General features: G+C 45.5%; 1 protein-coding gene across 3 annotated transcripts in view; it reads left to right on the top strand.

Moving 5' to 3' along the window:
- Positions 1-19,066, top strand: part of ulk4 (unc-51 like kinase 4) — a 390,892-nt gene that overhangs the window by 369,095 nt on the left and 2,731 nt on the right. For all 3 annotated transcript variants that reach the window (XM_080201895.1, XM_080201896.1, XM_080201897.1), the window contains exon 36: positions 12,593-12,681. In XM_080201895.1, coding sequence (XP_080058021.1) covers positions 12,593-12,681 — 89 coding nt within the window. The remainder of the gene's footprint in view (positions 1-12,592; positions 12,682-19,066) is intronic.

The raw sequence follows: 19,066 nt of genomic DNA, 5'->3' as shown, positions 1-19,066 counted from the left end.
TGCTCAAATAGGAGTATGTCCGTCCTGCCCGTGTCTGTGTGGGTTTCCTCTGGGTGCTCCAGTTTGCTCCCACAATCCAAAGATGTGTGGGTTAGGTTGATTGGCCATGTTAAATTGACCCTAGTGTCAGGGGAAATGCAGGGTTATGGAGATAGGTGGGATTATTGTCGTTGCAGACTTGATGGATCGAATGGCTTCCTTCTGCCTTGTAGGGATTCTATGATTCTATTAAATTTTTTAAAAATCAATTAAATAATCATGACTTAAAAGTGTATTTTTTTCAAAAAACACCCCAGCCTATTTCCTTGACCTTACTCAGAGTCATACAGTATAGAAGGGACCCTTCAGTCCATTGAGTCTGCATGACAAAAATACAGTAAGTCTACACTCATTCCACTTTCCAGCACTTGGCCCACAATCTTGACTGACACAACATTTTAAGTGCTCATCCACATACTTTTTAAAGATTGTTAGGTTTCCGCCTCTGCTACCCTCCCAGGCAGTGCATTCTATAGAAACATAGAAACTAAAAGCGGAAGTAGGCCATTTGGCCTTTTGAGCCTGCTTCAGCATTCATTTTGATCATGGCTAATCATCAAATTCAATACCTTGATTCCCCCCTTTCCGCCATATCCTTCGATCCGGTCAGACGTTTTGGCCTCAACTACATTCTGTGGTAGTCAATTCCGCACATTCACCAGCCTCTAGATGAAGAAATTTCTCCCAAAAGTTTTGCCCCTTAGCCTCAAACTATGATCCCTATGCTTTCAGACTCCCACCACCCTCTGAGTGAAAAGATCTTTCCACAAATCCCCTCTAAACTTCCTGCCCCTCATCTTAAAATTATGTCCCCTTGTTATTGACCCTTCAACTAAGGGGAACAGCTGCTTCCTATCCACCTTGTCCATACCCCTCATTATTTTATGCACCTCAATCAGGTCCCCCTTTCAGCTTTCTCTGCTCTAATGTAAAACAATTACTTCATTAATAAGATTTTAGGCACAGTTCCTGGACAAACTAATTGCTGCCAAGCAGTAGTGTAAGTTAAAAGTAAATGGCAGGTGGGGTTTTTTTGACTCATGTCAACAATGTATTGAGGCAACTGTGCTTTCTCGAGGCAATATGCAGTTTGGGCCTGTTTGTCAATTGACAGATATGACAGGAAGATGAACATTTTTATTTTTATCTCTCTACTCCTTTCCCTCAAAGGAGGTGTTCATAGAATCCTACAGTGTAGAAGGAGGCCATTCAGTTCATTGGGTCTACACCGAAAACAGTCCCATCCAGGCCCTATCCTAATGACCCTATGCATTTACCCTGACACTAAGGGGCAATTTAGCATGGCTAATCCACCTAATCTGCACATCTTTGGAGTGTGGGAGGAAACCCATGCAGACACGGGGAGAACATGCAGACTCTGCATAGTTAGGGATCCAAGCCAGGATTTGAACCCAGGTCTCCAGTGTTGTGAGGCAGCAGTGCTAACCACTGTGCCACAGTGCTGCCTGTCTTGAGGTACAGTGGATAGTGTCCCTGCCTCTAAGTCAGAACCTCTGGCTTCGAGTCCCATCCCAGGACTTGATGGCCAAGGAAGGTGCGTTCATTTTGCAGTCAAACGGATTGAGTGTCAACCTGCAAAATTTTTCCAATGTGCTGATGGCTGGCGGTAAGAACGGGGACACTCCTGGTCAGCCACATTTGTTGCATGTGGTGTACCTCAAGCTAGGTAATGTTAGGGATCTAGAGGACTATACGCCTTGTAGGAAAGAACTTAAGAAGGAAATTAGGAGAGCCAGAAGGGGTCATGAGAAGGCCTTCGCAGGTAAGATTAAGGAAAACCCTAAGGCATTCTACAAATATGTGATGAGTAAAAGGATGAGATGCGAAGGAATAGGACCTATAAAATGTGATGGTGCGAAAGTTTGTATAGAACCGGTAGAAATAGCAGAGGTGCTCAATGAATACTTTACTTCAGTATTCACGGTGGAAAAAGATCTTGGTGGTTGTAGTGCAGGCTTGCGGCAGACTGAAAAGCTTGAGTGTGTGGACATTAAGAAAGAGGACGTGTTGGAGTTTTTGAATAGCATCAAGATAGATAAGTCATCGGGACCGGATGGGATGTACCCCAGGTTACTGTGGGAGGCGAGGGAAGAGATTGCAGAGCCTCTGGCGATGATCTTTGCATCACCAGTGGAGACGGGAGAGGTTCCGGAGGATTGGAGGATTGCAGATGTGATTCCTCTATTCAAGAAAGGGAATAGAGTTAGCCCAGGAAATTATCAACCAGTGAGTCTAACCTCAGTGGTTGGTAAGTTGATGGAAAAGATCCTGAGAGACAGGATTTATGAACATTTAGAGAAGTATAGTATCAAAAGTACTCAGCATGGCTTTGTTAAAGGCAGATCATGTCTTACGAGCCTGGTTGAGTTTTTTGAAAATGTGACTCAACACATTGACGAAGGAAGAGCGGTGGATGTGGTTTATATGGGCTTCAGCAAGGCGTTCGATAAGGTCCCCCATGCAAGGCTTATTGAGAAAGTGAGGGGTGGATCCAGAACTGGCTTGCCCGCAGAAGGCAGAGAGTGATTGTAGATGGGTCTTTTTCTGCATGGAGGCCGGTCACCAGTGGAGTGCCCCAGGGATCTGTTCTGGGACTCTTGCTGTTTGTGATTTTCATAAATGACCTGGATGAGGAAGTGGAACATAAGAACATAAGAACATAAGAAATAGGAGCAGGAGTAGGCCATCTAGCCCTTCGAGCCTGCCCCGCCATTCAATAAGATCATGGCTGATCTGTTGTGGCTCAGTTCCACTTTCCCGCCCTCTGATAAGTTTGCTGATGACACGAAGGTCGAAGATGTTACGGATAGTTTGGAGGGATGTCAGAAGTTGCAGCGTGACGTAGATAAGATGCAAGACTGGGCGGAGAAGTGGTAGATGGACTTCAACCCGAATAAATGTGTAGTGGTACATTTCGGCAGGTCAATGGGATGAAGGAATATAATATTAAGAACATAAGAAATAGGAGCAGGAGTAGGCCATCTAGCCCTTCGAGCCTGCCCCGCCATTCAATAAGATCATGGCTGATCTGTCGTGGCTCAGTTCCACATTCCCGCCCTCTCCCCATAACCCTTTATCCCCTTGCTTATCAAAAACCCATCAACCCGCGTCTTAAAAATACTTAGCGAGGCAGCCTCCACCACCTCAACAGGCAGAGAATTCCAGAGATTCACCACCCTTTGAGTGAAGAAGTTCCTCCTCAACTCCGTTCTAAACCGCCCCCCCTTTATCTTGAGGCTGTGCCCCCTAGTCCTACTGTCTTTTTTGAGCGGGAAGAGTCTCTCCACCTCTATCCTATCCATCCCATTCATCATCTTATATGTCTCAATGAGATCTCCCCTCATTCTTCTAAACTCTAACAAGTACAAGCCTAGTTTATTCAGCCTCTCCTCATAGCTCAACCCCCTCAACTCCAGTATCAGCCTAGTAAACCTCCTCTGCACTCCCTCCAAGGCCAAAATATCCTTGCGTAAGTGCGGCGACCAAAACTGCACACAGTACTCCAGCTGCAGCCTCACCAATGCCCTATACAGCTGCAGCAAGACCTCCCTACTTTTATATTCAATCCCCCTCGCTATGAAGGCCAGCATCCCATTAGCCTTCCTGACCACCTGCTGCACCTGCAGGCTGGGTTTTTGCAACTCATGCACAAGGACCCCGAGGTCCCTCTGCACCATTGCCTGCTGCAGTTTTTCGCCACGTAAGTAATTCCTACCAAAGTGGACCACCTCGCACTTGCCAACATTAAATCCCATTTGCCATTTCCTGGCCCATTCGCCCAGCCTATCTAGATCCTTCTGCAGACTCTCCACAACTTCCGCGCAATTTGCCATTCCACCAATCTTGGTGTCATCAACAAATTTCGACACCATACACTCGGTTCCCTCCTCCAGATCATCTATATAAATGGTAAATAACTGAGGTCCCAGCACCGACCCCTGAGGCACTCCACTAGTCACCAACCGCCAATCCGAATAGCACCCATTAACCCCCACTCTCTGCCTCTTATTTGACAACCAATCCTCTATCCACGCTAACGCCCTACCCCCAACTCCATGCCCCCTTACCTTCTACAATAACCTCTTGTGAGGTACCTTGTCAAACGCCTTCTGAAAATCAAGAAAGACCACATCCACCGGCTCTCCTCTATCCACCGCCCTAGACACATCCTCATAGAACTCCAATAAATTTGTCAGACACGACTTCCCCTTAACGAAACTGTGCTGCGTCTGCTCTATCAAGCAATTCCCCTCAAGATGCCTCGCTATTTCCTCCTTGATGACGGATTCTAACATTTTACCTACAACAGACGTTAAACTAACCGGCCTATAATTCCCTGCCTTTTGCCTGCCACACTTCTTAAACAATGGCGTAACATTAGCCGTTTTCCAATCTTCCGGCACTTCCCCGGAATCCAGCGACGTTTGGAAAATAACCACCAAGGCATCCACTATCACCTCCGCCATTTCTTTCAGAACCCTCGGATGCATTCCATCTGGTCCTGGGGACTTGTCCACAATCAGTCCCTCCAGTCTGTCGAGCACCGCCTCTCTAGTAACAATAATGTCATTGAGACCCTCCAGTCCTACCACCTTTCCATCGCTAACACCCGGCAAATTATTCACGTCCTCCTCCATGAAGACCGAAACAAAAAAGTTATTCAAGACCTCAGCCATTTCCCCATCCCCTACCACTAAGTCCCCCCTCTCATCCTCTAAGGGTCCAACGTTCACCCTAGCCAGCCTCTTCCTTTTTATATATTTATAAAAACTCTTGCTATCCTTTTTTATATTAAGAACATAAGAACATCGTAAGAACATAAGAAATAGGAGCAGGAGTAGGCCACCTAGCCCTTCGAGCCTGCCCCGCCATTCAATAAGATCATGGCTGATCTGTCGTGGCTCAGTTCCACATTCCCGCCCTCTCCCCATAACCCTTAATCCCCTCTCTTATCAAAAACCCATCAACCCGCATCTTAAAAATATTTAGCGAGGCAGCCTCCACCACCTCAACAGGCAGAGAATTCCAGAGATTCACCACCCTTTGAGTGAAGAAGTTCCTCCTCAACTCCGTTCTAAACCGCCCCCCCTTTATCTTGAGGCTCTTCCCCCTAGTCCTACTGTCCTTTCTGAGCAGGAAGAGTCTCTCCACCTCTATCCTATCCATCCCATTCATCATCTTATATGTCTCAATGAGATCTCCCCTCATTCTTCTAAACTCTAACAAGTACAAGCCTAGTTTATTCAGCCTCTCCTCATAGCTCAACCCTCTCAACTCCAGTATCAGCCTAGTAAACCTCCTCTGCACTCCCTCCAAGGCCAAAATATCCTTGCGTAAAGCGCTAGCCCAGCTTCATAGTTTCTCCTACCCTTCTTTATCAACTTCTTTGTCAATCTTTGTTGACATTTAAGCCTCTCCCAATCCTCTTCTCGCCCACTACTCTTAGCTACTCTAAACGCCTCCGCTTTTAATTTAACACTTTTCTTCACCTCCTTCATTATCCACGGCTTATTACCTCTCCTCCTACGGTCCTTTTTAACCATCGGAATAAATTTCTGCTGAGCACCAAGAAAGATCTCCTTAAAGATCCTCCACTGCTCCTCAGCAGACCTATCTTCCAACGCGCTCCCCCAGTCCACATTCGCCAATTCTTCTCTCATCCTACCGTACTCCCTTCTGTTCAAACAAAGGACGCGTGTCTGGGAACCCACTTTCTCCTCCTCCATCTGCACCAGAAACTCCACCATACAATGATCACTCTCCCCAAGAGGATCCTTCACCACAAGGTCCCTAATTCTACCCGCCTCATTACATAGCACCAGATCCAAGATAGCTCGCTCCCTTGTCGGCTCCAACACACACTGTTCGAGGAAACTATCCCGGCAGCATTCCAAGAACTCTTCCTCGAGTCCCCCGCGTCCAACATGGGTCGACCAATCAATATGCAGATTGAAATCCCCCATAACTACAGCCGTCCCATTCCTGCACGCCGCACTTATTTGCACGTTAACAGCCCGCCCCACCTCCAGATCATTATTCGGGGGCCTATAGACGACACACACCAGCGTCTTCCTCCCTTTGCTGTTCCTAATCTCCACCCACAATGATTCCACTTTCTGCTCTTTGGTTCCTATATCATCCCTTGCTACCACCCTGATGCTATCCTTAATCAGCAGAGCTACGCCTCCCCCTTTTTCCTCCCGCCTATCCTTCCTAAACACTTGATACCCCTGGACATTCAGCTCCCAGTCCCTGTCACCTTGCAGCCACGTCTCTGTAATGGCCACCAGATCATATTAAGGGCGAGACTCTTAGCAGTGTGGATGATCGGAAGGATCTTGGGGTCCAGGTTCATAGGACTCTGAAATCGGCTTCGCAGATAAAAGATATGGTTAAGAAGGTATATGGTGTAGTGGCCTTCATCAATTGAGGAATTGAGTTTAGGAGTCGGGAGATAATGCTGCAGCTGTATGTGACCCTGGTCAGACCCCACTTGAAGCACTATGCTCAGTTCTGGTTGCCTCATTACAGGAAGGATGTTGAAGCCATTGAAAGGGTGCAGAGGAGATTTACAAGGATGTTACCTGGATTGGGTGGCATGCCTTATGAGGGTAGGTTGAGAGAGCTAGATCTTTTCTGCTTAGAGAGACGAAAGATGAGAGGGGACCTGATAGAGGTGTATAAGATGATGAGAGGTATTGATCAGGTGGACTCTCAGAGGCTTTTCCCCAGGGCTGAAATGGTGGCCCAAAGAGGACACAGATTTAAGGTGCTGGGAACTAGGTACAGAGATGTCAGGGGTAAGTTTTTCACTCAGAGGGTGGTGGGTGAGTGGAATCACCTGCTGTTGGTGGTGGTGGAGGCAAATTTGTTAGGGTCTTTTAAGAGACTTCTGGATGAGTACATGGGATTGAGGGTTATAGGTAAGCCTAATAGGTAGAGGTAAGATTGGTGCAACTTGTGGGCCAAAGGGCCTGTTTGTGCTGTAGTTTTTCTATGATTCTTTGTATAAAGGACTTGGAAGGCTAGGACAGTCAGAGCCAGGAGGTGGGTGGTGGTTGATGAGGGCAGGCAGGAGAAGAGTTGTTTCTGTGGGAACAGTGTTTGGCACCAGCAGGGCACGCCGTGGGCCACAGAATGTGTGATTACCCCACCCCCTTGATCCCCAGACCTCACAGCTTTTACTGAGCATTCTCCTCATGTTCTCCAGCACCCCGATCCCCAAAGGTTAACTTCTTGGTGGAAAGGCCATCCTAGAATCATAGAATCCTACAGTGCAGAAGGAGGCCATTCATCCCATTGAGTCTGCAGCAACCACAATCCCACCCAGTCACTATCCCCATAACCCCATGCATTTATTCTAGTTAGTTTCCCTGACAGTAAGGGACAATTTAGCATGGCCAATCCACCTAACACACACATCTTTGGAGTGTGGGAGGAAACCAGAGCGCCTGGAGGAAACCCACACAGACACGGGGAGAATGTGCAAGCTCCACACATACAGTGACCCAAGCCAGGTGGTTTGGGTCCAACGGGCCAGTCCTCCACCTTGCCCGCCACTGGGAATTCCATTTCATGGTACCAGGAATACTAAACCCCCCTCTCTTTTCCTTCCACTTCTCCTCTCCATTTTCCAGTGGCTCCAGTGAATACCATCTCCAGGTTTCCCAGAATGCCCACTGAGCGGATTCTTCTTGAGTTCTCTACCCAAAGGCACAACCTGAGAAATTATTTGCCAAGCTGCCATTTTTTTTTATATAATATGGCCAGGGCAAGGAGGCACATCCCAAGTCTACCTTAGCTGGAATGGGGATTGAATTCCATATTGGCTTTAATCTGATTCAGACTCTAGCCATCTAACCAATTGAGCTATCCAGCTCCTCAGCACCTTGTTACATAGCAACAAGTAGGAAAAGCAAGGAGCACAGTTTGCTGACACCAGAACTTATCAGATCATTCACCGTTGAGGTGTATCAACCCCTTTAATTTGAAGGCACCACCTGAAAAGGTGGCAGCAGAACCAAAATGTAAAATGGTCTGCTTCTAGAAAAAACAATTTTCGGTGATCAGACCACATGTAAGTCTTCAAATTCCTCTTCTCCCAGTCATCTAAATCTCACTGATGAAACAAGCTATGAAAGCTGGGTCTCTGAAATTAATCTCAAACCATGCTATAGAAACAACTGCAATGCACACTGCACTGTCTTTTGCAAAATCTTAGATTGCATTCCCCTGTGCAGCCCAACCAGCAGTCAGTGTTTTTACATATGGGAAGATTGCTGTGTGGTTCAATGAAATCATAAACAGATATACAAAGAATGAGTGCTTCTAGAATTCTAGCTGCCAAGTACCACGCAAGCTGATTTCAAAAGACCGCCACAAAAAAAAAGCACCTTATTAGCACCCCACTTTAGTATGGCAGCACAGTGGTTAGCACTGCTGCCTCATCTTGCCAGGAACCTGGATTCACTTTCCAGTTTGGGTCAGTGTCTGTGTGGAGTCTGCACATTCTCCCCATGTCTGCGTGGGTTTCCTCTGGGTGCTCCAGTTTCCTCCCACAGTCTGAAAGACATGCTGGTGAGGCGCATTGGCCATGCTAAATTCTCCCTCAGTGTACCTGAACAGGCGCCGGAATGTGGTGACTAGGGGATTTTTCATAGTAACTTCATTGCAATGTGAATTGAAGCATACTTGTGATACTAATGAATAAAGCTTTATGGTGTCATCAACCTGCATTAACTATTTACTAAAATCCTGTGGACCCAATGAAGAGAGTTCACTCAAAAACTGATGCTGTTACTAGACTGTGCTAAACATCTGTTGAGCTGATAGCTTAGTTTATTCAGCAGCATTTGGGTTTACAGTTCAGGGTTATTGCTTCCTTTTATTCACCCGATCGTGTGTTGGGCTGAGAATGCTTGCCAGGGTCACCGGGGTAACAGTTAACAAACCGAGAAGGGGTTTTTGTTTGTGCAATCACGCTGCAGGTTACCGCAGCACCAGATTATTTGAGCCGCTAGTACTTGTAAAATGGCATTACATTGCAGACAGCTGCCAGGGTTTCATTGTAATGCAGAAAGCTGTCTGGAGCCAGATTTCCAGCCATTAGATAAAAAGCATGTGAAGACGCTCAAGAATCTGTTCCCGTCAATCACACCTTAAATGAAAAGACCAGCGAAGGGATCTAGTCTTGGTGCTGAAATGCTTAAGTGAAACCATTTTGGGTAGTCAATAGAAAAAGTAATCTTTCTCCATGCCAGCCCAGATCTGAAAAAAAGAAGCATAATTTATCCATTCTTAAAATCTACTCATAGCAGAAATACAGCCAGGCAGTTATATAGCATCTTCATGAACACTGGAGATCTCAGCGCACTTTACAGCTGATGAAATACTGTTGAAGTGTAATCACTGTTATGATATAGTAAATGCGGCAGCCAAAATGGAGCACATCAAGCTCCCATAAACAGCAATGTGTTATAATCTGCTTTTTGCGATGTTGATTGAGGGATAAATATTGGCATAGACATCAGGGAATAACTCTCCTGCTCTTCTCCAAATAGTGCCTGGAATGTTTTACATCCACCTGAGCAGTGAGAATTTGTTTTAACATCTCATCCAAAAGACAGCATCTCTAACAGTGCAGCACTCCCTTAGTACTGTACTGGAGTGTGAGCCCTGTGGAGTGGGACTTGGACCCAGAACCCTGTGACTCAGAGGGGAGAATGCTGCCAACGAGTCTCAGCTGACACTCCCATGTTGTAAACACAGTAAGAAGTCTGACAACACCAGGTTTAAGACTTAAACCTGGTGTTGTCAGACTTCTTACTGTGTTTACCCCAGTCCAACGCCGGCATCTCCACATCACTCCCATGTTGTGCAGAGCACAGTGGCTTAATGGCCCATCACTTTAACCGCTAGGCCACCTCAATCTTTATTAAAGAACTTTTATGGAGTCAATATGTTCCAAGGCACTTCATGGAGTACCTCAGTTGTGGTCACAGTCATTTTGGAGGGAAACACAGCAGCCAATTTATGCACAGCAAACTCCCACAAATAGCAAAGGACCAGATAATCCCTTTTAATGTTTTTGGGTGAGGGTTAAAGGGTGGCCAGGCCAGTCAGAGAATCTCTTTTGAAAAATGAAATAGGACCCTTTATGTCCACCTGAGAGAGCAGATGAGACCTCAATGTAACATCATCCCATTGATTTTGCACCTATGTTCCAATCAGCTATGGTGTACAATCCATTTAAGCAGTATTTGTGATGGATGGATACTTGTCTATTTAGCTGGCCTGAACTAACCTTGTTTTATTGGTAACAAGACATGCTTGACATTGTTCGACAGTTTGATAATGCTTCTGAGACAACTAGGTTAAAATGGAGAATGCTGGAAACACTCAGCAGGTCAGGCAGCATCTGTGGAGAGAGGAAACAGTTAAGATTCAAGTTGGTGACCTTTCCTCAGCACACTGGGAAAATTACGGATTTACTGCCTAATGCTTGAAATGGCATCTGCTGTTTATGATCTCTGCCCACTGTGAGTATTAACCAAGTATAAGATTATACAGCCCTGACACGTGTTTTGGATGGAATATTGGGCACTGATGTGATGAATCTCCAACAATCCAGGAGAAGGCAGAATATTCTTCCTCTGTCTCTAAGACTTTAGGGGTTTTATTTGATTGTAAGAGACGCTGGTACTAATGCTCCAGAATATTGGTATGTTCCTGTGTGCTCTGCGTTGAGCAGTTTTTACAGCACGTCAATGTCTGAAGTTCCATAAACAGAGGCTGAGTCCCATGGATCCCAATTAGGAGACAGCTGGCACAGTAATCTATCTAACAGTACAAACTGGTAATGGACATGCAATGTTAATCCCTCCAAACAAGCCTACATTGTCTTAATTGATCCCTTCCTCCCATTTCTATCTCCCATCCCAAAGACTCAATATGCACAGATGCAAAATTACTTTTGAGAACAATGCTTTTATGGAGCTGCCCAACAAGTATGTATCCTCAATCCATTATGGTAGATTCCTGAAACTTAGGTTGTTGGATGTGTCTCAGGAGAAATGAGATGCGAGAAACTGCCAGCTAATATAATATGAACCAGCACTTCATGTTGGGGCCGTGTATCCCTCGAAAGATGCAGTTTAAAAAGAGGCAGCATGACTTTGCAAACAAGAGCATCACATCCAACACCTGCGACACTGGAGCTCTTCAATCAGAAAGGGTTTGATCTGGCAGCTTTCTCACATAGGCTTCTGTCAGGGGTGTGTAAGCATGTCATTAAGACTCTGCTGCTACAATAAACACTTGGTTGCTTTCATCTTGCCACATTGTTACACATTGGCTATTGTGAACTCTGGTGGGAACTGTTTTTACTCAATTATGTTTTGCGTTCCATTCCCAGTGCAGGTTTGGCAGAGGTGTGCAGTGCCTCTCCGTGACCGAACTAAATTACTTCTATGTCTAGTCTACATTGTTTCAGACACTTGGGAGTGGAATACAGCAGGCTGTGCGTTTGATTATCATGTTAAAGGGAACATCAGTGTTGTCTATGTAAACATAAGTAAATAATGGCAGAGGTCACAAAACTGGATGTGAAGCCATCCGGTATCAACTAAAAACCAAACTGTCCAGTGCAACACTGGATCTCTATCCCCCTTAATCTTAGTGTTTGTATGTTCAATGCTATAGTGTATGTAATTTTAGGAAACCATTGTCCAAGGGCCATTGCCTTCCTTGATGCATTTAGTCCAAGTCTCTGCAATCATGCTAGCTTCACTTACGTAGAGAACTCCATTGACACCAAATGCACAGGACCCGCTCCCCAAGATTACATTACGACAGATTGCAGTATCACAGAGAAACATAGAAAATGAGAGCAAGAGTAGAATGTTTGGCCCTTCGAGTCTGCTCTGCCATTCAGTGTGATCATGGCTGATTCCCTATCACAACACCTTACTCCTCATACCCCTTGACACCTGATACAGTTGTTAATTATTAGATGGATATCAATCATGTAGAGGCAAATAAATATTAGATTAGAGAGGCATCTGTGTCAGCACAGATTTGGTGGGCCAAAGTGCCTGTTTCTGTGCTGTACTGTTCTTAGTTCTTTGACTCCTGGAGGTCTGGTCCAGTGAAAGCCATATCTGCTGAGAGCAAATGTGACCTCCTTCTGTGCTAACAATTCTATGAAATATGTGTTGCATCATAAGTCCCAAAAATATAGGTACCGAGAATTCAATTAACTTCTGACTGCAACCCCTTTGCTTCCTGCAGGGCTTAGCACACTTAGAATCACCTTTAAGCTTCACACTCTGAACTGTGTTGATTTTTCCCAGCATAGATCACCTGTCCCAAATACTAAAATAAATAGAGATGGTATCCCAATTCCAGGGCCCATAGTGGACTCCCAAACATTTTGGAGCTTAAATGTATTTGAATGGATCTCAAAGCAGCAATTAAATAATGTCCACTCTCACCATTCATGCTGACAAATATTGTTTTCTATTTTCCTTGCCAGGTAAGCTCAGACAAGAAACACGCAGAAAGCCTCAAGAACGAGGGAGGTTCTCTCATTGAAACCCTACAAAAGCTGGCCCAAGCTGCCAGGTGAGAACCCTCAGGCCTAAAGGAATTTCCAAGCCTTTGAATAAGCAGCCAACTTTTTTTTCTATACATATGCCAAATGCATACCACAGACCTATCATGTTACAGTGCTTCGCGACTGAAGGAAGACTGCAATTGAACCAGCCTCTGAAAGCCTGCAGCTTCTTCATCGAGACTGACTTTGATCAATTGTTGGTGGAAGCAGGGTTGGGTTGCATGATGAAAGATTCTGAAAGTTGTTGCTTTCATTTACAGCCAGTTACCAGCTTACTGTCTGCTTCCTTTTGAGTTTAGCCTTTACATCTCCAAAAGGAAGTTTTTGAAGTACCAGGAGTACATGAAAATAACTTTCAAACCACAAAGTATGCCTTTGGCAAAATAATGTTTATGTGCTTAACAAAACAGAAATTCATAACACAGTGAGTTTCCAGTTTTACCTCAAAGGTTCAACAACGGTTAAGGACAGGAGTGGATTAGCCTAAGTTATTCTTGTCCATTGATTAATGGACACTTCTAGGCAGTTTTAGCTTGGATGAGGTACCAGGACAGCATGATGGCACAGTGGTTATCTCTGCTGCCTCACAGAACCAGGGACTTGGGATTGATTCTGGATTGGGTCACTGTCTGTGTGGAGTTTGCACGTTCTCCCCATGTCTGCATGGGTTTCCTCCCACAGTGTGATAGATGTGTTGGTTAGGTGTGTTGGACATGCTAAATTTGCTCTCAGTGTACTCAAACAGGTGCCAGAGTGTGGTGACTAGGGGATTTTCACAGTATCTTCATTTCAGTGTTAATGTAAGCCTACTTGTGACACTAATAAATAAATTTTAAAACAGTTCAAAGATGTGCAGGTTAGGTGGATTGACCATACTAAATTGGCACCTTAGTGTCTCAGGATGTGTAGGTTAGAGGGATTAACCATGGGAAAGGCATATGTTTACAGGGATAGATACAGTAAGAAGTCTCACAACACCAGGTTACAGGGATAAGGCCTGGGTAAGATACTCTGTCAAATAGTCCAAACTGACTCAATAAGCAGAATGGCCTCTTTTGCACTGTAAGGATTCTATGATTCAATGAGAGTTATTAGTGACAAATCTCTTCTGCTATCAGTGGCCAGTGTAAATGTGAAGGAATCGATCTGTAGAGTTAAAATAGCTTTGCAGACTTGTGTGGCCTTTGCAATCTTCTTACGGAATAGGTGCCTCCTATTATGCCACAGATCGCATGCCCTCTGCATCTGCATGCTTGTGCCGTGGTTTTATTTTGCCCACCTGTTCTGCCAGCAGAGCACACGCTTGCACCAGGATGTCTCTCCAACCCAAGAAACAGCCTCCAAAAGGCCCCCATAGCAGGAAGAGCAATACCACAAGGAGAGAAGCACAGGAGGCCAATTGAAGGGCACTCCCCAATGTTCCAAACAATAAGGCAAGGGCCTTCAAGACGAGCCCTTCAGTAAGGGGATGCTGTGCTAGGGTGTTAAATAGCACCTGACTAGGATGAGGGTTAGTAAAGCCATTAATAATGGAAACAAGTTCGACTAGCCTTTAAGCTCACACTGCATTTCAGACCATGAGAAAACCGGGCCTTTGTGCACCAGGCAGCCACTGTCACAGTTTAGGTTTAGCTCTTCCATTCCAGCAGTAGCAACAACAACCTGCATTTATATAGCACCATTATTGTGGCATTATGTCCCAAGGTGCCTCACATGGGTGTTACCAAACAGAATTTGGTGCCAAGCTATGTAAAGAGATATTAGGGAAAAGCTGTTAAAAGCTTGGCCAATGAGTTAGGTTTTAAGGGCCGCCTTAAAGGAGAAAGAGAGTAGGAGAGATTTAGGAAGAGAATTCCTGAGCTTAGGGCCTTGGCAGCTGAAAGCATGGCTGCCAATGGTGGATTGATCAATATCACAGATACCCAACTGCCCAGAATTAGAGATGTGCAGGAATGTCAGAGGGCTTTAGGGTTGTAGGAGGTTGAGTTCAGCTCCAACAATGATCAAGAAACTTGACTCCAGCCAGGACAAAACTGCCTGCTTGATTGGCACCCATCCACAAATATTCACTCCCTCCACCACCCTCAGACAGTGACAACAGCGTATATCATCTACCAGATGCAATACAGAAACTCACCAAGGCTTATTAGGCAGCACTTTCCAAACCCATGACCTTTACCATCTGGAAGGACAAAGACAACAGACACACGGGAGCAGCACCACCTGGAATTTCCCCTCCAATCCATTCTATATCCTGGCTTGGAACTACATCACCATTCCTGCACTGTTCTCGGGTCAAAATCCTAGAACTCCCTCTCAGCATTGTGGGTGTACCTACTCCACATGGATTGCGATTGTTCAAGGAGGCAGCTCACCACCACCTTCTCAAGGGCAATCAGGAATGAGCAATGAATGCTGGTCCAGCCAGTGATGTCCTCATTCTATGGATTAATAATAAATGATTATGTCCTCCATCTCCTTATGACCCAGGACATGCGTGGTTTGGCCAGCAATGTCCATATCATGGTTGTCAGAGTATGGATATTAGGCTGTGATGCTGACACAACTAAACTAGAAGGAAAACTAAATGAGATAGACAGGTGTGAAGCCATGGAGAACAAAGATAAGAAACTTAAAATTGAATTGAGATGTTGCTGGATTAGAAGCCAGTGTAGGTCAGTGAATACAATGGCGATGGGTCTACGGGACTTGTATGAGATGGAATATGGGCAGGAGGTTGAATTCAAGTTTAAGGAAGATTGATATTTGAAATGTCTTTTTTTAGGTAGGTTGTCCAATTAGTTCATAGAAAATGTTGCAAAATATATTTTAAAAATGTATTTATTAGTGTCAAAAGTAGGCTTACATTAACACTGCAGTGAAGTTACTGTGAAAATCCCCTAATCACCACACTCCAGCACCTGTTCGAGTACACTGAGGAAGAATTTAGCATGGTCAATGCACCTAACCAGCATACATTGGACTGTGGGAGGAAATTGGAGCACCCAGAGGAAACTCACATAGACATGGGGAGAACATGCAGACTTTGCAGACAGTGAGCGAAACGAGAAATCGAACCTGGGTCCTTGGCGCTCTGAGGCAGCTGTGCTAACCACTGTGCACTGTGCTGCCCTTATAAAGTCAATATAAGTGGCAACGCATGTGGAGAAGTTATTCATGAAGGCATACGGCATGCTTGTCTTCATCGGCTGGGGCATTGAGTTTCAAAATTGGCAAGTCGTGTTGCAGCTTTATAGAACTTTAGTTTGGCTGCACTTGGAATATAGTGTTCAATTCTGGTCGCCACACTACATAAGAACATAAGAACATAAGAACTAGGAGCAGGAGTAGGCCATCTAGCCCTTCGAGCCTGCCCCGCCATTCAATAAGATCATGGCTGATCTGTCGCTGCTCAGTTCCACTTTCCCGCCCTCTCCCCATAACCCTTAATCCCTTCTCTTATCAAAAACCCATCAACCCGCGTCTTAAAAATATTTAGCGAGGCAGCCTCCACCACTTCAACGGGCAGAGAATTCCAGAGATTCACCACCCTTTGAGTGAAGAAGTTCCTCCTCAACTCCGTTCTAAACCGCCCCCCTTTTATCTTGAGGCTGTGCCCCCTAGTCCTACTGTCTTTTTTGAGCGGGAAGAGTCTCTCCACCTCTATCCTATCCATCCCATTCATCATCTTATACGTCTCAATGAGATCTCCCCTCATTCTTCTAAACTCTAACGAGTACAAGCCCAGTTTATTCAGCCTCTCCTCATAGCTCAACCCCCTCAACTCCGGTATCAGCCCAGTAAACCTCCTCTGCACTCCCTCCAAGGCCAAAATATCTTTGCGCAGGTGTGGCGCCCAAAACTGCACACAGTACTCCAGCTGCGGCCTCACCAATGCCCTATACAGCTGCAGCAAGACCTCCCTACTTTTACATTCAATTCCCCTCGCTATGAAGGCCAGCATCCCATTCGCCTTCCTGACCACCTGCTGCACCTGCAAGCTGGGTTTTTGCGACTCATGCACAAGGACCCCGAGGTCCCTCTGCACCATCGCCTGCTGCAGTTTTTCGCCCCGTAAGTAATAGTCCTTCCTACCATTCTTCCTACCAAAGTGGACCACCTCACACTTGCCAACATTAAATTCCATTTGCCAGTTCCTGGCCCATTCGCCCAGCCTATCTAGATCCTTCTGCAGACTCTCCACACCCTCCGCACGATTTGCCGTTCCACCAATCTTGTTGTCATCAGCAAATTTTGACACCCTACACTCGGTTCCCTCCTCCAGATCATCTATATAAATGGTAAAAAGCTGAGGCCCCAGCACCGACCCCTGGGGCACTCCACTAGTCACCATCCGCCAATCCGAATAGCACCCGTTGACCCCCACTCTCTGCCTCCTATTTGACAACCAATCCTCTATCCACGCTAACACCCTACCCCCAACTCCATGTCCCTCGACCTTCTGCAATAACCTCTTGTGAGGTACTTTGTCAAACGCCTTCTGAAAATCTAGAAAGACCACATCCACCGGCTCTCCTCTATCCACCGCCCTAGACACATCCTCATAGAACTCCAGTAAATTTGTCAGACACGACTTCCCTTTAATGAAACCGTGCTGCGTCTGCTCTATCAAGCAATTCCCTTCAAGATGCCTCGCAATTTCCTCCTTAATGACAGATTCTAACATTTTACCTACCACAGACGTTAAACTAACCGGCCTTTAATTCCCCGCCTTTTGCCTGGCACCCTTCTTAAACAACGGCGTAACATTAGCCGTTTTCCAATCATCCGGCACTTCCCCAGAATCCAGCGACGTCTGGAAAATAACCACCAAGGCATCCACTATCACCTCCGCCATTTCTTTCAGAACCCTCGGATACATTCCATCCGGTCCTGGGGACTTGTCCACAATCAGCCCCTCCAGTCTGTCGAGCACCGCCTCTCTAGTAACAGTAATGTCATTAAGACCCTCCAGTCCTACCACCTTTCCATCGCTAACACCAGGCAAATTATTCACGTCCTCCTCCGTGAAGACAGAAACCAGAAAGATATGGAGGTTTTGGACAGGGTACAGAAAGGATTTACCAGGATGTTGCCTGATATGGAGGGCATTAGTCTGAGGAGAGATTGGAGAAACTTGGTTTGTTCTCACTGGAAAGACAGAGGTTAAGGGGCAACCTGATAGAAGTCTACAAGATTATGAGGGACATGGACAGAATGGATAATCAGAAGCTTTTTCCCAGGCTGAAAGTGTCAGTTACTAGGGAGCATTGATTTAAGATGCAAGGGGCAGGATTTAAAAGGGAAGTAAGAGGCAAGTTTTTTACACAGCAGATGGTGGGTGCCTGAAACTCGCTGCTGGGGGAGGTAGTGGAAGCAGATACAATAGTGAGTGTTAAGGGGCGTCTGGACAAGTACATGAATAGAATGGGAATAGAGGGATATGGTCTCCGGAAAGGTAGGGGGTTTTAGATCAGCATGGTCGATGCAGGCTTGGAGAGCTGAAGGGCCTATTCCTGTGCTGTAATTTTCTTTGTTCTTTGTAACACTGAAGAGAACACTCAAATTTGAGCTTGGAACCTCTTAACCTGCAGTCAAATTGCCCTACCATTGAACTACATCCTCTTAGTTGTCAAAATGATAGAATTGTAATTCACAATGCAGTTAGTTTAGGCTTGGCTTACTATACCTATATTTATATTGGTGTCAATAGGGTGTTTACTGCTCCTGATATGGAAAAGTCTCCCTGTTCTCCATCTATTGTCAGGTTTATACTGTGGTCGCTGCACAATCCCTGCAGTTGGGATAAAATATTACACAACTTACATTTAAATACACAAGTTAATTGAAAGTACAATGAAGAGGTGATCTTATTAAAACATATAGGACTCTGAAGGGGTTTGACAGGGTACATGCAGGGAGGATGTTTCTGCTCATGGGGAGTCTAGAGGACTGTGGGAGATGTACAATATATAGTTACTGTTCCACCACCATATCTGCATAGCTCACCATGTTGCCTCATTGCTGGAGCAATATAGCAATGTTTCAGATAGCAGCCTAGATGCTTTAAAAGGTCTGCCGAAATCTCCCAGAAATATTCCTTTATCATGATCATAGTGACACAGTGGTTAGCACTGCTGCCTCACAGCACCAGGGACACGGGTTCGATTCATGGCTCGAGTCGCTGTCTGTGCAGAGTTTGCACGTTCTCCCCGTGTCTGCATGGGTTTCCTCCGGGTGCTCTGGTTTCCTCCCACAGTCTGAAAGATGTGCTAGTTAGATGCATTGACCTGGACAAGTGCTGTAGTGTGGCAACAAGGGGAATTTCACAGTAACTTCATTGCAGTGTTAATGCAAGCCTCACTAGTGACTAATAAACTTTAAACTTTGATC

The sequence above is a fragment of the Carcharhinus amblyrhynchos genome, chromosome 2 (assembly GCF_965287045.1).
Source record: "Carcharhinus amblyrhynchos chromosome 2, sCarAmb.v2.hapA, whole genome shotgun sequence".
Taxonomy (NCBI): domain Eukaryota; kingdom Metazoa; phylum Chordata; class Chondrichthyes; order Carcharhiniformes; family Carcharhinidae; genus Carcharhinus; species Carcharhinus amblyrhynchos.
This window is presented reverse-complemented; position numbering and strand designations above follow the sequence as displayed.